The sequence below is a fragment of the Cricetulus griseus genome (genome assembly GCF_003668045.3).
Source record: "Cricetulus griseus strain 17A/GY chromosome 1 unlocalized genomic scaffold, alternate assembly CriGri-PICRH-1.0 chr1_0, whole genome shotgun sequence".
Taxonomy (NCBI): Eukaryota; Metazoa; Chordata; class Mammalia; order Rodentia; family Cricetidae; genus Cricetulus; species Cricetulus griseus.
Window position 1 is genome coordinate 55,094,549 of NW_023276806.1, and position 23,232 is coordinate 55,117,780.

Consider the following 23,232-nt stretch of genomic DNA (forward strand, 5'->3'; position numbering starts at 1 on the left):
GTGTCACTGGGGAAGTCGTACTTTATGCTTGTGATGGAACTGAGCTGTGTTGAGGGAAGCCACCTACAGAGGGGGTGATTGTCTCCTTCCTCTGCATGTGCATCTGTATGAATATCCAGCCTTTAATGACGTCTCTTTCAGATTCATTCCTGAATCACCTCGTTGGTTATACTCCCAGGGTCGACTGAGTGAGGCAGAAGAGGCTCTGTACCTCATTGCCAAGAGGAACCGCAAGCTCAAGTGCACATTCTCACTCACACATCCGGCCAACAGGAGCTGCAGGGAAACTGGAAGCTTCCTGGATCTGTTCCGTTACCGAGTTCTCCTGGGACACACTCTGATCCTGATGTTCATCTGGTAACTCTGAGAGGTGTTGGGGATCTTCAGTTTGAGGGCTAAAGGTCCCTTGATAGCCTGCTCCTTCCACAGGGCTGCAGAGAGACTGACCTCTTGTCAGCATAAGGTTGTCTTGTTAAAAACAAAAGCCCCCGCCCTGTCCCTCAGTGCTTTCTGTGTGCAGTCTCCTGCTCTCTTGGAAATGTTCTGTCTGGTACCGATAAGTTCCCAGGAGGTTGAAGGAATGGACAAAACCACACATCAAGTCAGTAGATGAAGGGTTAGCACTCTGAGCCTGATACTCAGTTGCTTCGTGTATTCCAGCCTGTCTCTCAGAATGCTCCTGAGTTATATAAGATGCTAGGTGACTCCTTTTAAAGAATGAAGTTTCAGGGAGACAGTTGATGAGACTCATGTCCCAGCGTGTGATAAGTGCACAGTGAATGTCAAACATGGAGGCTGAACCAAAGCCGCAGTGTAGTGAGATCTGCTCATTGGACGTTCTTCCTAGTTAGAAGCAGATCCCGAGTGCACAGGAACCCAGAGCTCTAACCACTTCTGAGTTTTCTCATCACATGGCCCATCGGCTACTTTGGAGGAAGCACCTACTTGTAAAGCTACTTTTTGTGGTATAAGGAAGTCAGCCTAAGGTATTATATATGGTTGGCCAAATGTTCTACCACTTGTCTCTGAGCTGTATCCACAGCCCACTATAGCCTGTCATTCACAGCTTAGGACACTTGGCCCGCTGCTATGTTTTTTGGCAGAGGGAAAAATAAAGTGTTCCCTTTGCCATTTGACCCCAATGCAGCTACAATGTGCCAGGCATTTTCTAGGGAAAACAAAATAGAAACAAACAAGGAACCTCTTTAGCAAGCACTGGCCATGGTCAGTAGCAAAAGATGAACTAGTGACATTGGAAAGCCCAGGTAATCTATTGCTTGGGTAGGAACTTGTGGTTTGTCAGCTGTCTTCATATACTAGTAAAGACCAGCCTCATGGTTCTTAGAACCATCTGTTCTATGTTGTGATTTGATTTTAATACAGCAGCTTTCCAGACACTGATGTTTCTCTTACCACTTCACTGTGATTTTGAGCTTCAGGTTGGCACTCAGTTGAGCTGAGCTCCTTGGTGCATCATTCCCCACTGCAGGAGACAGGCATGTGTCTGATCCAATACCAAAGCTACAAGGTCCTCCCTAAGTGTAAATTTCGGTAATGGTGTGCAGAAATTAGTTAATGTCACTCAAGAGCCTCCTTCCCTGTTGATCTTTCCAGAAGGCCCTGCTCTGTTGTGACCCTGGCATTTTCTTCCCTAGTCTTGTCTCTATAGTATGTGTGCCTGCTGAAGACTTTGGACAGGAAGTGACTAGGGTCCGAGGGAGATGGAGAGCCCAGCATCTGTGGCCTGCAAATGACCCACCTGAGGATCCAGTCCATTCTCTAGCCACCCCATGTTGGCTTTCCCCACAGGAGGCTTAGTACAGCCCTTCTGAAATATCAAAAAGGCCACAGGCCAGTGTTCCTTAGATTGTTGAACCCAATAAAGTAAGAATAGGGCCATTGTTTTCACTTCAGTGCAAAATGCTTGAGGAGGCAAGAACAATGTCTTTCCTGAAGCAGGGACTATCCATTCATTTGCTTTATATAACACACAGACATAAATCACTCCCAAAGCCCCATTATGCCTTTGTTTCTTAATGGGATGAAAGTTTAGATTAAGATAGAAAGCTCAGTGGGAGAGTAAAACTCATTACTTGCAGCAGAGGGTTTTATGTTGAACTGGTACTGTTTAATCTCTACTGGAAATCTGGTTTCTGCCCTATGGACTTTTCTCTCACCTCTCAGGCCTTTGATCCCTGATGCAGGTTTGTGTGCAGCTTGGTGTACTACGGCCTCACCCTGAGTGCGGGTGACCTAGGAGGCAGTATTTATGCCAACCTGGCCTTATCTGGCCTCATTGAGATTCCATCCTACCCTCTCTGCATCTACCTGATTAACCAAAGATGGTGAGTATGGATGACAATGAGGCATACCATAGAGGCTATGCATTGGAGCACACACACATTCTTCCCATACGCACATACCTAGTTGTTATGCTCTTTGGTCATAGACAGTATATGGCCAGCACTGTCCATCAGAATTTCTCTCAGGCTAAATGCAGCTAAGCTCACTTTTTATTAGTGTGGTTCTTGAGTTTTGTGTATGTGAATGCTTATGTATGCTTTAACTCAGCGTAAAAGGTACTACTGTCTGAGGGGTGCTGAGTAGTCTATGCAAATTCATAGGCCTGAACAATGTTGTTGTTAGCTCCACGTAGATAGAATCCCATCAACTCAGAGTTCAGAGGTCTTATAAGCAGGAAGACAAAACCAGACAGAACTAAAAAGAAGTCCTACTGCCTAAGAACTACTTAGAAGGGGCAGAGTACCCTGCTTTTGCTGCTTGTGAAAGGGAGTAAAATTTCAAGTGTTATATTCTAGAGATCTGCATCCTGGTCTGCTTATCCCTCTTGTTATGGTGAGCTAGGAACCAGTTGAGTTGTGCCATTTCTTACTGTCTAGACATTATCATTTCAACCCAAACTATAACATTGCACATCCCTATACTATTAATCAGGAAACCAAGGTTCCTTTGGGGTTATTTAGACTCATTAATAAAAGAATTTAGGAACACTTGGAAGTAAGCTTAAGGATTATTCTCTTAGAGTTTGAAAGAAAAATAACAGGGCAGGCAGAGTGGAAGTTCAGGCAGAGGGAATATAGAGAATGCAATGCCTTTTGAGGATAGGGAAACAGTGCTGTCCTGAGTGCCAGAAAAAATGTGCTTAGTCTTTGGCCAGTATCTGAAGGAGAGATGAAGAGAAGGATCAAGAAACAATTGCTAAGTGCCAGGTCAACCTGTTCCAGGTTCTTGTTTATTTTTATTTTGAAAGAAAAAAAATAAAGAGGAAAGCATTTGCTGAGCATAGGAGTGGGATAATGACCAGAAGGAAAAAGCCAGAAAAGCACTGGGCCATGAGCTGTAATATCCTGACTCTCCTGTCACAACTGCCAGTCTGCCATGGCTGAGAATCCTGCAGCCCAAATACAGGACTCTGTTCAGTTGGAGGTTTTCTCCTGGGCAGCAGTGCAGTTGCCTTGTCTGTGTCTTCTGGCAGTGGCCTTCACTTATTCTCATCATGGTCCCAGAAGCAGGCCAGTCATTGCACTCAGCATTCCTGTAAGAGTGCATCCACTTCTTTACAGCTACAGGTTCCTGTGTATGCCTCTGATGGGTACTTTTAACATCACCAGGAAACTATTCACAGGAGTAGCCTTTGCCGAGGGTCTGCTTATCATGGTCAATGTCACTCAAAAGCCATTCCATGCTAGATGTTAAAAATAACCCAAAAATAGCTGTCAGAAAGAAAAGAGACCTTTCCTGATTTCCCACAGCTACTGCCTCAAGGCAGGGCTGATATCGGAAGGGGAGACCTGGGTTTCATTCTAGTCTGAGTCATGTGTTAGCTTTCTGAGTTCAGTAAGTTTCCCCACTAAGCTTCCATTTGTAATTATTCTAAAATAAACAATTATAAAATTACCCCGACAAATTAGTTATCAGAATTACAAGTAAATACTGAAGTTCTTAGGGGAGAACCTGGCCTGTTGCTGTCCTTTGGAGAATGGATATTAATGTAGCATCTTTCTTCTAACCCTGGACCTCTTATTTGGAAATTAAAGTATGGAGTACATTTTACTTAAATAGAAACCACTAACAGTAATTTTTTTCCTGTTTATATTTCTAAAAGATCAAGACAAAGACAAACAAACTAAAAGGCTTACCAAACCCTGTATTTAAAACTTCCAACCCCATAAGAGTCAGGTAACCAGAGAATAAAACAAGCTATAGGACTCCATTCTATTTACTAGATTCTGTCTCTAAAAGATGGAGAGTGAAACATATTTATCATTGGGACTGAGTGAGGTAACAGGTGTCATGAATTTAAGACATTCTTGCCGCAGGGCACACTCTGGGATTCTATTCCCTTCCGTGTACATGATCTGATCCTGCCATCTGGTGGATTCCCTTTTCATGCTTATTTATATCCTGATCTATCTCCTGACCAGCTACATTTTCCACCCACTCAAAAAAATAATTCAATCAAGGATGCTTAAATAGGAAAGTCAGAGGAAAGGAAAGATGACTTTCTAAAGAGAAACGTGATTTCCTTCTATTCTTTAGGTTTGGTCGGAAGCGGACACTAGCAGCATTTCTGTGTCTTGGAGGACTGGCCTGTCTTATTGTGATGTTTCTTCCAGAAAAAAAAGGTATGCCTTTCAAATTTCCATGAGGATTTTGAACAGCACTTTTATTACAATGAGTCTCAATATAGTAAAGGGATTACCATATGCCATGCTTCATTTCTGTGATTGCATATTATTTAGCAATTGTGTGAGCTATAATGGGCCAGATTCTTTGCATTGCCTGTACCATTCTCTGGGTGAATAATGTGCTCGGAGGTGTGCTATTAATTCTTTCAGGCTATTAAGCTACCATCTGGGGTGTCTGGGATGCAGTGCTGGTGATGTTAGAGTTGCTTACTTGATGATGGGGAGGCCAAGGCCTCTTCTGCACTAAAAGAAACTCCTACCAAGCTGCAAATGAAACTCCACACTCTAGCCAGTATCAGGACTGGAGATTGGACACTGGTTCGCAAATGTAGCTTGGGAACCCCTAAATGTCTCCATCTGGTATCCTGTGGTAAATAATAGTAACAACAATGCCATAAGTGCAGCATTCACTATCCATCACAATGGTTGTGCTCTTGGCCGTTTTTAAATGTGAATAAGGGCTGCTAAGATGACCCCGCTGGTAAAGGCCCTTGCCACCAAACCTTATGACCACTAGTACCTATATAATGGAATTGAGAACAATGCCCCCACACAAACACAGGGAGAGAAAGAGAGAGAGAGAGAGAGAGAGAGAGAGAGAGAGAGAGAGAGAGAGAGAGATATGGATGGATGTAATTTAAAAAATAAAGTGCAAAGAAAGTAATAAAGTATATTTGTAGGAAGGAAGCTTTGGTAGTTTTATAATTCTTTAGCTTTTCTACACAACACAGCTACAGAAGATGTTCCTTTGGGTGGTAATGGAGCTCAGTTGGTAGGGTGCTTGTCTAGACTGCATGAAGCCCTAGGTTCCATCTTCAGGACCATATAAAATTTAGACATGGTAGCAAATCTGTGATTGCAGAACTAAGGAGATAAAGGCAGGAGGATGGGAAGTACAAGAGCATCCTTGGCTACATAACAAGTTTGAGGTCAGGCTGGGATACATGAGACCCTATCTAAAACTAAGTATCTCTTTGTCATTCCATTTAACATTGTTACCCCTATATGGGAATTCTGTAGAACCAGATATGGCAGTGTGTGCTAACAGTTCCAGCACTCAAGAGACTGAAGCAGCAGGATCCCAGGTTTAAGGATAACCTGGGCTTATGTAGCAAATTAGGGGCAGGCCTGGGATGCTTAGCAAGATACTCTCTCAACAATGAAAAGGAAGAGAGTCTGTAGATACATAGGTGCTTGCAAGTTTCCAAGCCTTTTTTGTTTCGTGTTCCTCTTTTGGTACTTGCACATTGGCAGTATGACAGTTCCTGCTCAGGGAGATGTGGTTATTGGTGAGAACACATGGCAAGCAACACCCTGCACTTTGTTTTAGAATTTTGATTGCTGTCAAGTGACTCTTGTGCTCTGGGTGAAAATCATTAAGATAGGCATAAAGTTTGGTAACTTCTAGAAAGCATGAACTGTTCATTTCCCATCAGAGCAGCCTGCATGTTAAGTGCCCCTCTGAAAGTCGCTACTCCTTGAGGTTCAGTTTTTCCAGGGCCTTCTCTGGAGCCTTTCAGGTTACCTATACTTACTTGCCTGTTCCACTGTCAGTCGCCACCCGAAGTTCTGTGCTGTGAAACACAAACTGTCCCTTATCTTAACAGTGATTCAGGCCACGACTGTACCACAGCTTTATCAACTCATGGAAACTAGAGAATTTAGAATATTTGCCCATTTCTTATCCTTCACTAGCACCAGAACCCTCATGTTGTTTGTCTAGGGCAAAAGATAAAGGGCTTCCAATTGTGGTAGCTTTCTGCTCAGCAGACCCTGTTTGTATAGGCAACTTAGGAACGTAGTTTTCTACCAAAACAGTCATAGTTTTGCATCGTCTCAGACAGCAAAGCTTTGGTCTATTACCGTAAACATTGCGGTGTCTCATCCCACCTCTGGAATCCAGGCTAAGGCATACGTTTTTCCTCCCTTATTTCCTTGTACATTCAGGTACCCCACCTCTAGGACTCTGCTCATGACCCTTCCTTACACACATGAGCGATCCCCTATCCAAATTAGCCATTTCTCTATCTCCATCTGTCCTGACTGCTGAACCTCTCTCTGTGGCTTGTGCCCCTTGGTGGACATGGCTTGGACACGGTGAAGTGGTGTTTTCCACAGGCTTAGAGAATATAACACTGCTGTTATGCTTAGAAAAAGTGGACAGTCTGTCAAGTTTTCAAGATTTCCTCCAAAAGAAATTCTATAATGTCCCTTGGTTAGTGATTTCTGTTTTAACAACCATGACTGCTAGAAGGATCCTCTCCCACGACGATGGGGCCTATTTCCTTTCATTTGATTCATCACTGGAAAGAGAGAACAGATGGGCAACTTATGTGTCCATAATCCTTGCTGTTCTTTCTGGAATTCTCTCTGAACTTCAAAAAATTCTTAAAACTATTCATATTTATCCTTTAAAATGTTTTGTTCAGTTTCTTTTTAATCTGTTTTTCAGAGTTTTACACTATAGGTTATGAAAGTTCTGATAAGTATGTATTAAGAGGAAGACCTGGGAGTTTCTCTCAGCAGCTCGTGTGAGCTTGAAGAGCACTCTCTTCTCCACTGTGCTCCTGTCCATTCCCTGAGTCTCCCCGAGTAAGCACTCCACATCTGCATTCTCCCCTCTCTGCCAGCTCAGGTGCCCATCACCCACTGGTTTCTTCATAACATCTGCATATGACTGTGGCTGTCAGTTTCTGGACATTTGTGGATACTATGGTTTCTCTAGGAGACACAGAAAATAAGCTAAAGATCAAATGTTTAGTATCTTGCAGTCCAAGATTTATAATTATAAGCTGAATATCCCTAATCCAAAAAGCTGAAATCTAAAGTGCTCCAAAATCCAAAAACTTTCAACACTGAGAATTTTGAGCACTAACAAACACAATGTCCCACTTGGAAGATTCTGCACTTGACCTCATGTGATAAGTCACAGTACAAGTGCACTGAAAGTATTGTATGAAATTGCCTCCTGGTTTTGTGTGTACAGTGTTTATAAATCACAAATAAATATCCTGCTTAGGCTTGGGTCCTCAAGACATTTCACTATGGATGTGCAAATGCTCCCAAATCTCCCCAAACCAGAACACATCTGAACCAAGTCCTTGATCACAAGGCCCCTCAGCCTGTGTTAGAGAGACGTTTCCTATCCATGTGTGTGTTCTCCTACTGGTTAGCAGGGGCCACTTATAATTTTTTACAGATTGGTCAGCAGGCATTTTCTTGGTCTATAGTCTTGCTTAGAGAAGGGTCCTAATTAATCTTACCTCTTACAGTATTAGTTGCCATTTATAGTGTGTTGACTAAGTGCTCTATCTCCATATGCAGAAGGTCATTGTGTGTCACTTATCACAAAAGGAAACTAAAATTCAGACATGTCCAGATTTTTAACAAGGAGCTGGAATTCCAGGCCTTCCTGACCCACAGCCATGTGCAGAAAATCCAAAGAGGAAGCATGCAGCATACAAAAGCAATAGTGATGGGACCAACAGCAGACTGAATACCATGGAAGAAGAAATCCATGAATCGCAGACATAGCAAAAGAAACAGTTCACCATGAAATGTAATGCAAATACAAACAAATTGAATAAAATCTAACAGAGCACCAGTGAGTTGTAGGAAAACATCAGGTGGCTTGACATGTAACTATGGTCTCAAGGAAAAATATTATCTGCAGAAGTGATGACTAAAAGCTTCATAAATTGATAAAAATTTAAACATATGATCAGAGTGGCCAGTTAATGGCCATGCAAGTATCTCAGATGTGTGTGTGCCTCTCATAAAACATTCAGAGTACCCAAAGCAAAACTGTGCAGAACTAGACTTAATCCTTCAATAGCTGATGCAGTGATTGATTGAAAAAGTAGAAAATCGAGACACAACCAGCATGACCCAGCTGATTTGTCCACACCTTACCCTATTGCAAGGGAACATGACTTCCATGCAAAGAGCCACAGAGCGTCTACTGTGAGATCCTGCAGTATGAGCCACGACACATGAAAAATAGAATTAAAAGGATTGATGACTCCTAAAAGTATTACTTCAGAATGTAATTAAACTAAAAATTAATAACAAAAAGATATCTGGAAAATCCTCAAACATTTGGATACTAAACAATACTCTCTTAAAAACACACAGGTCAGATAAAAAACAAAGGAAGTTAGAAGATATTTTAGTTAAACCATAAATTAACCATGTAACATTAAAACTCATAACATGTAGAAAAAGCCAGACTTAGATATCAACATCTATATAATTATCAATGATCAAGAGAACAGATTAGTAATCTCAACTTCTGTCTCTAGAACATAAACTTTAAGAAGAAAGTTAAACAATGCAATCAGAAGAATGGAAATTATAAATATAAGAGAAAAAGCAAGGAATGAAAACAGAAAAACATAGAAAAAATCAAGGATATCAAAAGCCTGTTGTTGTTTAGGACCAATTAAAATTAATAAACCTCCAAACTAATAAAAAATAAGAAGACATGAATCACAAATATCAGAAATGAGAATGGGACCATCACTAAAGAAATTTTAGGCATTACTGAGAAAATGTTACGAATATTCTTACACTAGTAAATCCAATTTAGGTACATTAATGACAAAATGTTACTAATATTCTTACACTAGTAAATCCAATTTAGGTACAGTCTTTAGAGAAACAAACTAAGAAAGCGTATGTGAAAGCAGGCAGATGACCTTTGCCTCCCTTTGTCTGCTAGAGAAATTGAATGTGTGGTCAGAAACATTCCCACAGAGAACTAAAAGCCCTGGTGACTTTGCTCCTGGGTTCTATAAAATATAAGAGTAGAAATTCCAATTCACATGACTTCCCAGCAATTCAGATTAGGTCAGCAATTGTCCTGAGGCTTAATCCAAACAAAAAGTAAGCATTGCCCCTCAAATACAAGCACCTCAAACAAAAGCAAGCTTTACCCCTCAAATATAAGCAGCCATCAGTGTTATTCACCATATTAAAAATGCAGAAAGAAAAATAAAAGTTACATGATAATTCAGTACAAGCAGAAAAGGCACGTTTTTGAGTTCAGCACCCATCCACTATAAGAAATATAAGCAGCTGAAAGCAGAAGGGAATTTCTTTAACTTGGCAAGCAGGATCAAGGGGAAATCTCTAGCCAATGCTTTGTTTATCACTGGAAGAGTGAATAATACTCACTATGACCAGGGTGCCCATTCTCCATGGCACATTGAGAATATACCAGTAAGTGCAGTAAGACAGTGAGAAGAAAGGAAAGGGACCCAAGCTGAGAAAGAATGAAACAATAGAAAATTCTGAACATTACACAAAATATCTACTAGAATTAATAAATGAGGGCAGGCAAGAAGGCTCAATAGGCAAAGGTGCTTTGCTGCCAAGCCTGGTGACTTGAATTCAATCCCTGGAACCCACATGGTGAAAGGAGAGAACCAAACCCAGAGAAATATCCTCTGACTACCACACACATGCCATGTTACACACACATATACACACACAAGTAAAAAGTTTTAAAATTTAAAAAGACAATTAATAAATGAGCTTGTCAGAGTAATGTGGCACAGAGTTTTATTTCTATGTATCATCAGAAAATAACCTAACATGTAATTAAATAGTGGTACTGGTAATAAAATCTAAAAATTTTTAGAGATGAAATTTTTTATATAGTATATATAACATAGAAACCATGAAAGGTTGCTAGGAGGAATTAAAGAGGGCTAAATAGTTGAATTGGCAGTAGTAATGTTCACAGATAAGGATATCACCATGCTCAAAAGTCACCAACCTGATTTATCTTTAGCACCATATGTGTGTATATGTGTGTGTAACATGGCATGTGTGTGCTAGTCAGAGGATATCTTTCCGGGTTTGGTTCTCTCCTTTCACCATAATATCGAATATCCAGGAAAATTAGTTTATTCATAGCATAAATTTGTATAAAAACATTATGAATACTCAAAGGACTCTAGACTAGCTAAAAATAATTAATATCAAGAAAAACAAAGTTGTGGAATTTATCTGCTTTTAACCTGTTATACAGTTATAGGGATAAAGATAGTGTGTTATTGATAGGATAGATCAGGGGACAGAATTGAATATTAGAGCTCTGAACAACAGAAGTCATGAAATATGCAGTCATAAGCTTGAAATGGATGCCAGGCCTCAGGGCTGAGACTACACAATTTCTTGAAGAATAGACAAGAGAGTATAGTGACTGGGTTAGTCAAAATTTCTTTTCCTTTAAAAAAAAAAAGAGAGATTTTCAGTCCTTTAAAAAATGAATTGATTTACTTATTTTATATGTATGGATGTTTTATCTTCATGAATGTATGTGTACCATGTGCATGCCTAGTGCCCAAGGAGACCAGCAACAGGTTTTGGATTCCTTGGGACTGGAGTTACAGACTGTTATGAGCTATCATGTGATGCTGGGAATAGAACCTGGGTCCTCTGGAATAACAGCCACTACTCATAACTATTGAGCGGCCTCTCCAGTCAGGCAACAATGTATTAACTAGTACTTATAAAAGCACTAAAAGAAAAAAAAGTCCCGGGAGTTGGTGGCTCACGCCTTTAATCCCAGCACTCGGGAGGCAGAGGCAGGTGGATCTCTGTGAATTTGAGACCAGCCTGGTCTACAAGAGCTAGTTCCAGGACAGCCTCCAAAGCCACAGAGAAACCCTGTCTCTGAAAAAAAAAAAAAAAAAGAAAAAGAAAGAAAAAAAAGTATAATCTAGACTTGATGAAAACAGTCTTTGGCTTCATAAAAGATTCTGACCAGTGATGGTGGCACATGCCTTTAATCCCAGCACTCAGGAGGCAGAGGCAGGTGGATCTCTGTGTTTTAGGCCAGCCTGGTCTACAGAGTGAGTCCCAGGGCAGCCAGAGCTACATGGTGAGACCTTGTCTTGAAAACAAACAAACAGAGACTCTATTGGACCAGGGATATAGCTCAGTTGATAGAATGTTTGCCTGTCTACACAAAACCCTCTCCAATACACAACACCATATAAAACCCAAGTGTGGGCACACACCTGTAATCCAGCACTTGAGAGGTAAGGCAGTAGGAACAGAAGTTCAAGGTCATCTTTAGCTGTATAATAAACTCAAGGTTAATCCTGGAGTATGTGAAATCTTGTCACAAACACACAAAATGAGCAAATAACAACAGAAAGTTTCTATTGCCAGGTGTAATGGTGTGTGCCTGTAGTCATAGCTATTTAGAGGCTGAGGAGTTCAGGGCCAATTAAGGCAACATAGGGAGACAGGTCTCTTCAAACAAAGCAAACGCATCAAAAAGATCATTAAAGAGATGAAAAGTAGTAACTCACAAGCCAAGAGAAAACACTTGTGAAATAATGCATGATTAAGGACCGAATCCAAAATAGAGAAAGGAATCTTAAAGCTCAATAATAAAAATAACAACAATGACAAAATATTTAAGCAGATAGTTATCCATAAAGTTGTTAGAGCGGCAAATGAGCATGGAATGGGATGTTTAAACCCATCAGACATTAGGAAAATGGCAAATCTGTGCTGAGACACCAATATACACATCAGAAAACCAAAAAATGAAAAAGCTGATCATAGTGAGTGCTGCCGGTAACAAAGCTCAAACTGTTTCGGACAGTGTCACAGACACTTGCTTAAAGTGAAGCATGAGAGAGCAAGGCTGCCGCAAGTGCTCATGATGAGACTGACACTGGACCCAAGCAGGAAGGAACCCAAATGCCCACCAGCTGATGACCAGATCAACAACTGTTACCCACCCACACAGCATATTACTCAGCAATACCATGGCCTGTGACCTATACAACATGAGGTGCTCTCATTATGCTAAGTGAAAGAAGTCATACGTGGAAGTCTACAAAGTATTAGTTCATTCAGGTGGAATTCTAGAAAAGGTGAGACTGTGGTGACAGAACTATGTTTTATTCTGGTTTGTTTGTTTGTTTGGGTTTTTATTATTTGTTTGTTTTTTTTCTTAGAGACAAATTGAGGCTAGCAAAATGGCTCAGCAGGTAAAGACACTTAACTACAGAACCTGGGTAACAACCCCAAGTTCTGTTCCCATGACCCACATTGTCGAGGGAGACAACCAACTCCCAAAAGTTGTCCTCCAGCTTCTACACATGCCCACGTAAAAATAATAAAAATAGAATGGACTTGCTGTGTGACTTTGTAGCAGAGTACATTCCTGAGACCCTGGGTTCAGTGTTCAGGACCAGAAAAAGCAAAGGAGCTGTGTCTGCCTGTTGTTTTATACTACAGGACATATAGCTGTCTTACTGTTTATAAACATGAACAGCCAAAAATCTACTAGTAGAGAACTGGGGTGTATTGGTGCATGTCTACAATCCCAGTACTCAGGAGTAAGTGGGGAGACCACCAGGAGTTCAAGGTCAACCTTGGCTACACAGCAAGTTCAAGGACCCTATGGGCTACCCATAACCATGTCTTTCTTACAACACAGTCAAATAAAACTAATTTGCTTGTGGTCATTCAGTGAAAGAAGAGAATGACTGAACTGATTGTTTGTATTTAGAGCCAACAGACTACCTCTTGAACCAGGAGTTCAGAGCCAGCCTGGGCAATTGAGGGAACATCAGTGTAAAACAAAACACCCTTAAAGAAAAAAAGGAAGGCACAGACTAGAAGAAAATATTCATAAAATATATACATGATGAAAGATTGAATCAAAAATAGAGAATGGGATCTTACAACTCAATAATAAATGGACAAAAGAGACATTTATTCTGATGGCACCAACATGACCTCTGAAAGTCCTGAAATTGCAGTCCTTCAAAGTTGCATTGCTGGAAATAAGTTATGACCTCATGGAGTTCAGTTCATGGAAAGATACAAGTGTTATGTAAATCCATTTTTTAAAACCATAATTTCAATTTCATTTTCCCTTTAAATCACTCAATTATTTTCCCCAAAACAACACTTGGACCATGCATTGGTAATGATTGGTAATGTAGGTTGGGAAAACAGGGGGACCAGCTCAGAGCCTTCAGGAACAAAGCCAGCAGCCCAGCAGCTGCACAAGCAGGAATCTTAACAAAGAGAGCTGTCTGCTGTTGACATAAACGGTCTTGGGGGAGAAGTGAACTCCCCCCAAGAGGTGACTGCAGGTGTGTTGGCAGGAGCAGTGGAGAGAAGGTTCAAGCAGCAGATGGGGTTGCCTTGGACTGTGGCCAGAGCCAGCCGCCCCAGATGAGCTATGGCTGGAGGTGTCTCCCACCTCATGTGGGAATCTTCTTGCAGCTTTGGACCCCGTGGGGGTTAGATGACAGTCTCTGTGTCCTCCGTGTGAATTTAAATTTCCAGATGGCAATCTTTGGTCCTGCTAGTAAAGATGTAGAGTGCCTCCATGTGGTTTTGAAAAATGCCACTGTGCATGGGGCAGGGTGTGAGGGAAATCCATCCCTACCAAAAGCCATTTGCAGTTAAAAGTCAACACACTTCAAGAGGAATAAGAGATATTTTGTTCTTGAGCCAAATATAAATGACCACGGTCCAGGAACCTATATAGATTCAGGGTGCCCAGGAAAACATGTTCCATCAAGGAAACAGTAGGCTTTTACTAATCACAGAATGAAAGAACTAATAAATACATTTATCATTTGCATTTGTGGGGACCACAGACTGATGGGTTATAGTAAAACAACAACAACAATTCTTACATTTTTGGTTGTGAACCTAGCCTTTAATGGCTGAGCCATCTCTCCAGCCCAACAACAATTCTGTTACAGGTTCACATGCTCTCTGATGACATTCTTGTCCTTTGAGTTGGTGGAAGATATTGATCCACTAGAGTACATTTCAAAGGCTTTTCTTTATAGTCAAGAGATATTAGATTAAACACAGGCGTAGGGAATGAGTGACTGGTAAGTGTGCTAAAGAAAGCCTGGTAATTGGACTGTGTATCTGTACCTTTCTAACTCTCCATAATTACAGAGGTCTAGCCTACTGTTCCCAATGTGTGAAGAGTGTTCAGCATGGCTGTCTTGCTTGTTAGTTTTCTGGGAATTTCAGTTTACACAAACAATTAAACATTTCTGTTTTTGTAAATGCCATCAGTACACTTTTCTGACTCAGTTTTCTAGAAAATAGTGATGAGTCTCATGTATTCCCATTATTGGTTTAAGTGGAGAAGTGAATAATTTCATCAAATTGTTACCAGAAGTGAGGTCTAGTAATCTCAGAATCCTAGAAACATACCTTGGAGCAAATGCTGGGAGGCATGGCTTGTCTTTCTAGAAAGACCTTGTAGCTTACATATATACTGCTTACACTAGCCAAGATCTCCCCAAATATCCTGGCAGTATCGAATGCAGCCCACATGGTTAAGTTGCCTGGTCGTGGTCGGATGACACCATCCACCTTTAAGTAGATGAAGCTTGGTCCCACAGTAAAGCAGGAGGGGAACGTGGTTTTGGATGAGGTGTGTGATATGCCATCCTCGATGGCAGCTGAGGCAGCATGAACACCAACTGTTCCCACAACATTCATGCCCCAGTGCCTTTTAGCTCAATAGACACCTGTTAACCAATCATATGCCCTATTCTACAAGGAATTCCGTGAGGGGTATAAATAAGACAGCAACTTTAGCATGAAATACTGTGAAATATCTTTTTGGCAAACAAGATGGAAAGTGAGTAACAAGAGAGTGCCTGAGGCATGCTGGTGGATGGATTGGAAAATGGAGGCAATGGCAGGCATAGGAGCAGTGGCCATTTCATTGAATGAAATATTAAGGGAAGAGGGGCTTACATGAACCACATAGTCCCAGGAAGGGACACAGCCTTCTATTTGGGAGAAATGCAAAGCAAGAAGAGAGAGGCAATTGCATTGGTGAATAGGACAGTACTGCTGACCTTCAGGAGTAGGACTCTGGGGAGAGGGAGGCAGTGGGCAGCAATGCTGGGAATTATGGAGGAAGCACAGCAGCAAGCTGCTGAAAGTGACAGGAGGAGGCACAAAGAATATGAGAACTGCTCTCTTCTTACAAGGGGAAAATTGCCATTTTGAAAGCAGAGGTGTGTGGGTTTTTGAAGGGGAAACATTCAGTGTATTTTACAGGCAACAACTATAGAATCCCAGTTAATAAAGGACAGAATCACAGGATAATCAATAATATTTCAATAAGGAAGTGAAACTGGAATATTTTTTCATTTTATGCAAATAGATTAAGAAACTCAAATCTAATTACCAAGTAATAGCTCAAGCAAGAAATCAAGGAGAAAAAAGCTTTGAGGTTTTTCCAAATTTCTTTCATCTTTTGTTCTCTCCAGAGCACTGTCATGTCTTCTCTCAAGAATTTAATGAGATTATTTCTCACCTCAATGGAATTCTTCTGTATTTTAGATTTTAAATGTCCCACAAAAACCCATGTGCTCACAGTTTGCTCTCTAAGCATAGGGTTAGGAGGTGAGGACTGATGGGTGGAAGTGATGTCATTGGGAAACATACCCCTGAAGGGAATATTGAGACCCCAGCCTCCTTTTCCTCTCTTGCTTCCTGGACATGATGAGGTGAACAGCTTGTCCTATCATGCATTTTCACCATGATGCTTTCGCCTCACCTCAGGGTTAAAGCAACAAGGCCAACCAGCCATGGAGAAACCCCTAGAATCTTGAGCCCAGATAACACCCCCTTAAGTTGACTATTCCAGCTATTTAGTGCAATGAAGGAAAGCTAGCAAACACAAATAGCTAGGTACAAGAACTATGGATAAAGGCTCTCAGTCTTCCCTTCCTGAGGAAGAGATCAGGGAGAATAGAGACAATGGCATCTGTGGCAAGCATGCTTACTTCCTGTCAGCACAGAAGTATTCAGGACTTCTGGTGAATGAGTGAAGGTCACGTGCTCCTGAATGACAGGCAGTGTGTCAATTCATGGGGAGAACCAAGATGTTGAGAAAGCTGTGTGTGTGTGTGTGTGTGTGTGTGTGTGTGTGTGTGTGTGTGTGTGTGTGTGTGTGTTGGGAGAAATCTGAGTGTGGTATGCTTGTGGAGATGAATATGAATGCTTCTTGCTCCTTCACAGTGTGACATGTCATTTGAAAGGCCTGTTCTTACTGTCATCTTCACAAGTGTTTTCTGTCCTCCTCAGACACAGGTGTATTTGCAGTGGTCAACAGCCATTCCTTGTCCTTGCTGGGGAAGCTGACAATCAGTGCTGCCTTCAACATTGTTTACATTTACACCTCTGAGCTGTACCCCACTGTCATCAGGTATGAGGCTCATGGTGCTGTGTCCCATTCGTGACATCTGGACTTTACTGACTGTGCTTCTTTGGGTGGAGATGGTCTTCCCTACTTTTGCATGGTCAGATGTCAGTCATAAGAGCGTTTAATCACCCATCGTCGTAGCTACTGTGCTATCACTGCGGGAGACACCATGACCAAGGCAGCTCTTATAAGTGAAAGCATTTACTTAGGGGCTTGCTTACAGTCTCAGAGGGTCATTTGTTTTAGATAGACAGTGCATAGTTACATAAGAAAGAACATCCTCTATCCTAATGTCCCAGATTCAAGATGAGGCTACAGCCCCAGCTCTGCTCCCTGTCCCCTAGGCTGGTCTTCTCTATGCCAGCCCTCTGCTGGTCTCCTAAGAGATCATTTGAATTATCCCCTTCTGTTTCCTCATGCGAGAGCCCTAGGGTTACTTTCCACCTGTTGGCTTGAAGTCTCTTGCCCAGAATAGCTGGGTCTGCAGTTGTCTGTACATGCAGTTGTTTGCTTCTGCAACCTATTCTGTAACTTAGATGCCTTGCCATCCTCTCAGGGACACTTCATGCTAACAGGAGGGCTGAGAGGAATTGGATGGCCACCCTATCTGGAAACAGTTCCATTCTCGGCTCCCTCTCTACCTTCTTTGTCTAGATTGTTAATGATATTCTGGGTTACCTGACAAAGAGTGCACACATTATTTCCTGTTTACACACCTGGTTTTTGATAGTTAGCTGGGTTTTTTTTGTTGTTGTTGTTTTTTTGTGTGAAAATGGGCAAAAGTTTTGGATCACAAAGCCCTGGTTCTCCGGCTGTGTTAACTGTAGAACTAAAGTCACTAGTTTCCAGGAGACATGCTCAGATGCTCATTCTGTGTCCTCTTCTGTCTAATATGGCTGTCATTATCCTCATGTGACTTTTTAAATTCATTAAAATTGCAGAAACCAGAGGCAGCTCTATGGTTAAGAACACTGGCTGCTCTTGCAAAGGACCCAGGTTCAATCCCCATCACCCACATGACAGCTCACCAATGTTTATAAGTCCAGTTCCAGGGGATCCAACACCTTCTTCTAACTGTCAATGGTACCAGGCATGCACATATGTGCAGTCAAACATTTATACACACTAAATAAATACAAATCTTTAAAAAATCAGTTTCTGCTGAGTATGTGGCTCATAACTTGAATTCCAAGAGTTGGAGGCAGAGACAAGAGGATTGCCATAGTTCAAGACCAGCCAGGGTCACCATAACAATAAAAGTTCACTTCCTTATCCTCTTGAATCACATTCCAAGGACTGAGAAGCCTCATGTGTCTAGTGACTTCATATATGGTGGTGATTCCAGAGCTCTTTGGCCTCACAGAAAGGTCCAATAGGCAGCACTGTATCATCTACTTAAGAATTATTTACCATTTTGAGCTCATTGTATTCTTCCAATCCAGGATATTTAAACTGTCCACCTGAAACTTAAAAATTTATTTAATTAGTAACTTTGTTTTTCCTTATGCCTTCCAGGAATGTTGGCCTTGGAGCATGTTCCATGTTCTCCCGAGTTGGCGGGATCATTGCCCCGTTCATACCCTCACTGGTTGGTTTGTACCTCCTGTTTCTGTTCTTCCTGGTTCTCTGCTTTGGAACTCATGGGTGCTTTTGTGTAGAAAGAGGTAACAAACAGGTCTAACCAAGAGCAGCTGCACAAATATGAATCATGGGCCTTTCTGATGCAGAGCCCAGGATTCTGTCAGGTGCTTGGACTGGGGCTTTTCCCCAGTGGTCTGGCTTTCTGTTCATCCAGACCCACTTTAGGGTCTGATGATACCAGCAAGCCCCTCCCCATAGACATTCAGAAGTCAATTAATATTTATGATCTTCTGCGGTGGGCTGGGTTCTATGCTAAGGACTTTGAATATGTTACTGCATGTAACCTTCACAGCCCAGTAAGAGGCAGGCCTTGTCATCTGCTCTAAAGAGGAGAAGTGCTCTAGAAGCAGGTTGAATATGTGCTCACTACTGGGAAAGGAACCTGGAGGAGAAACACACCTAACAGCATGCATGCCCCTGTCTTCTTTGGCATTTTGGGATCAGGAGAACGAGTGACCACTTTAAAATCCTTGCAGCTTAAAATGTGAAAGCCCTGGGTCCCATGCAGGTCTCTTCTTGATTTTGCTAGGTAGAGGATACATATGAGCAGTGGAGTTGGGGAAAAGGGTCCCACAGATAGCCCAAGCATTGTTTGTGAAGCCTGACAAGCTATTATAGAAGCCAGCTTTTGTGATAAAGGCTGTTTTTAGAATAACAGACTGTCTTAACCCTGGGACAACAAATGTTTTAAGTGATAGACAGTCATGAGATCAATCACGGGACCTTGAGCTGTCTCAGGAAGGAGTCAGACATGTGGTAACTAAGAACACTACAGCTGCATCATGGTATTATGCCTTCTGAGGGTCAGAATGCCCCTTCCTTATTAAATGTCCTTGAGGCTGCTACATCAATAAGTAAGAGTTGAGGGTATTTCCCCATTTACCCTAACAAAAACTCTGAATTCTAAAACCTTTACAAAAGCGACTAGAGACATGACTCGCTGGTTAAAAGCACATCTGCTGTTGTACAGAACCCTGGTTTGATCTCTGCACCCATGTCAGGCAGCTCCCAACCTCCTATAACTTCAGGGGATCCAATACTGCCATGGGTACCAGCCCATCCATGCACTTACCCACGTACACAGAATTAAAAGTCCTGAAATAGTCTTTAAATATTATATCATAATATGTTATTGTATAATAAAGTATCATTAGAATATTACTTATACTGTGGTTTTGACATCACCTTTGGGGGCTTTTCTAGAGCCTCTTGAGAATAAATAGCCTAAAAGGTAGAGCCAGCCCATTGTTGGGAGCCTGTGCATTGAAAGAAAGCATTGGCTTGTCCTAAGAATACTTTGGAATCTTTGAAGCAATTGCTGGTTGCACCGTATTCAACTCAAATAGCTTAAAACTCTGTGTACCACATGATTTTTCTTTCAGTTTCTACTCCTTTAACCTTGGGCCTGTCAGTGTAATGTTATAACACATTTGACAACTTCCAAGTTTATTAGCAGCAAATAGTTCAGGGTCTCCTTTCTATGAAGAGAATGTGGAGCTCACTGTGGAGCAGACTTTTTCCTTCGGGTAGAAGAAGCTGGACTCAGAGTTTCTGTGAACTCTGCCTGTGTGGGCCGCCTGAGCTCACAGATAGCCATGGCTGGTCCAAGGCATCTAGTTCATATTCTCGTGAAGCCCTTTGACTCACTTAGTTCCATCTCTTCATGACTGAGGAAACACTCTTTGACTTCCCAGGATAATTGTTGTAGAGCAGAAATAACAAAACATGATGTATGGTGTAGTTTAGTGGGGAGGTGCTGACTAGACAGTAAACATGGCAGTTCTTGGTCACAAGACTGCTGGTGTCACCTGCTAGGAAACTGATAGGTTTGTTTCATTCCACTCCCTATGCCCACAGAAGGACTTGCAGTGGTCTCTGCCCTTCATCGTATTTGGAGCCACCGGCCTGGCCTCAGGCCTCCTGAGCCTGCTGTTGCCAGAGACTCTGAACAGCCCTTTGCTGGAGACATTTTCGGACCTTCAGATGTACTCATATAGGAGGTTAGGGGAAGAAGCCTTGTCTCTCCAGACCTTGGATCCTCCACAGGTATAGAGACACTTGCTATAACCATCCAGGTTTTCCACTAGGGCTAAAAGAGTTTTTGAAAACAAAACATAATGTTCAGATTGAAAATAGAATGGAAAAAAATTGAATTGAACTACAATGGTTTACAGCAAAATAAAAATGGCAATGGATTCATTAGCTTTCTTAGAACACTCTGGGCAATTCATTAGGAAAATAGATGTCATGAAGATTCATTTGTGTTGGGGCTGGTGTATAGTTCAGTTGGCAGTTTTTGTGTTAAATGCATGAGGTGCTCTGGGATTTGATCCCCAGAACAATGTAAAACTGGGAGTGTGTGGTACACCCCTGTAAACCCATCGCTTGAGAGGTAGAGGCGGAAAGATCAGGGTTTGATCTCAGCTACATAGCAAACTGGAGGCTAACGTGATCTATGTGAGACCCTGTCCGCAAACAACAATAACAACAAAATTGTCATGTGGTAATAGATGGTAATTCTCACTTGGGTGTCATGACATCATTTCACTGCCTCTACAAGTTCTCCTTTGCCATTTCAGGCCCTGGACAAGGCCAGCACCTTGGGGAGCGAAAGTGAGGAGGAGGAGTTCTATGATGCAGATGAGGAGACACAGATGATCAAGTGAAGAGCTCCACATCCCTGCCCAGAAGCAAAGCATCATTATCATGAGTGCCCTGGGTTCACTTAAACACCAGTGATGGACTCAGCCCGCTGACACTTTCTAGATACAGAGGAGGTTGCGGGAGAGGTTCCAAAAGGGAGAGCCTTGGAATCATTGCTAATTGGTTCAGAATTGAGGCTGAGCTCAGCACCATGCCTCTGGCACACAGCTCAGGTCCACTGTCAAGGTGACTGACTTGTGTCTCATGCTGCTTCCCTTCCTCGAGACCTAAGAGCAGATGTGTGAAACTTCTCACAGTTTTACTGGGATTAGCCACACCTTCCCCCCAAGATTTCATCTTCCTAGTAAATTTGACGTCTGTCTCTGTCACTTGCTGCTCCCCACCAGGAATCTTCTGGTGCAGCGTGATGTGTCCAGAGCCCCCAGCTTTCCCTCAGCTGGTTCTCACCCATTGACTGGCAATGCAGCTTGTGCCTTTATCCTGAGATCATTCACTAGTAAAAGCCAGAATCAACAGAGCAGTTTGCTGTCATCACAGGACTGGCTGTGGCTCGGTAGCTCCCTTTGACACTTGTGTTGGGCAGTGTTTCCAGTTCTTACTTGGAAACCCTTGGGACATTTTTCTTTGTGAGATTCTAGTGTCAGCAATAACTTCAAAATCATGCACTATAAACTGGGGAAAGTCAACAAGTGATATGCTGAGCACTTTTTAAATGTGACTTAAGTAAGAGAGAGGATTTTCTTTCACAGTGTTTGCTGTCTTCAGTATGCATTGAGGGATTTGGACAGCACGTCAGGGCTTGAACACTGCCCTACATGAGCCTCTACTTGTTTACTCAAAAGGCATGGTGATTTTTAAAGAAAATGTTGAGTTTCATTAAGTGCTTCCATGGATTTCCAAATAAATCAAAATCACACTTATATCTGTTTCTTGAAAAACTTGAACACTCTCAAAGAGGTATATAAACTAAGAGTCCACATATGGGCAATTGATCACTTCCCCAACAAGGGAAATTGCTTGTGTCTAGAATGTCTGCTTATGCTAATCTCTTGGGAACAGAAAACACAAATATGAAGGAAAGGTACCCTGTGGATGCTTCTGGACGTCATGGAGACCTGCATTTGTCGCCTCCTCAGTGTTGTCTGTACCCATCTGTTCCTTTGTTGAAACATTGTTTTCCTTTATGTCCTTGATAATGAGGGAGCCATTTCTACCGCTGTAGAGAATGGTGACTGTGATGCAATGAAGACCTTATAGGTGTGTAGCTGTCAGGAAGGTTATGGAACTCCCTGCAGCATCATATCTGAAAATCTCAGCAAAGTGTGCCCTACATCCCCAAACTGTGGAGTCCTGCTTCTCTCCTCTCTTGGAAATGGAGATTGGCTCTCCTTAGAAAAGGAAGAAAAGAGCTTCCAGAAACACTTGATTCTTGTCAAATACAGTGTTTAAAATAAAGAAGTAAATTAATTTATATGTATGTTTTTTGACTGGCTTGATCTCTCCTTATAAGAATAATATTACCCATTATAGAAAATTTGATATGAGAAGTTAGAAAATGTGTCCATTGTCCAGCCCCCAGGGAAAGCCATGCCATGGCTTTGCTTCCCACGTAGATTTTTCCACTCTGTTGCCACTGAGGTCCTGGATGCTTCTGGTTTAGTAAATGGAGGTCCTGTAATTCTGGTGCTGTGTTTGGTTTAGGAGGTAGAAGGAGAGACCCCAGTTCAAATTATGTGTTGTGTAATAAGGCTGGGTTGGCTATTGGCTGCTCTTGTTAGATATATTATTATTTTTTCTTCTCCCTAGATAACCCTCTAGCATAGTTTATAATTATTTCCACTGTCTTTCTAAAGATGGATTTTATTCCCTATTAGCTGTTAATAAATATTGATGGAACAGAATGTGCACATGTACATAATGTGCATTGATTAAATTGCTAGAATCTTACTTGATAGGTAGTATGTTTTGTTTGTATAGATAGTCCAT

At 41.8% G+C, this 23,232-nt stretch overlaps 1 protein-coding gene across 4 annotated transcripts in view; it reads left to right on the plus strand.

The window, feature by feature from the left end:
- The window catches only part of Slc22a15 (solute carrier family 22 member 15), a 54,240-nt gene extending 31,521 nt beyond the window's left edge, over positions 1 to 22,719 (plus strand). For 2 of the 4 annotated variants that reach the window (XM_027393809.2, XM_027393807.2), the window contains 7 exons: positions 142 to 357; positions 2,205 to 2,345; positions 4,561 to 4,646; positions 16,824 to 16,944; positions 18,457 to 18,529; positions 20,440 to 20,628; positions 21,162 to 22,719. In XM_027393809.2, coding sequence (XP_027249610.1) covers positions 142 to 357; positions 2,205 to 2,345; positions 4,561 to 4,646; positions 16,824 to 16,944; positions 18,457 to 18,529; positions 20,440 to 20,628; positions 21,162 to 21,248 — 913 coding nt within the window. In that variant the 3' untranslated portion in view covers positions 21,249 to 22,719. Of the gene's footprint in view, positions 1 to 141; positions 358 to 2,204; positions 2,346 to 4,560; positions 4,647 to 16,823; positions 16,945 to 18,456; positions 18,534 to 20,439; positions 20,629 to 21,161 lie in introns of all 4 variants that reach the window. The other 2 variants (XM_027393808.2, XM_035451128.1) reach the window with 2 other exon arrangements.
- Positions 22,720 to 23,232: the final 513 nt, after the last annotated feature.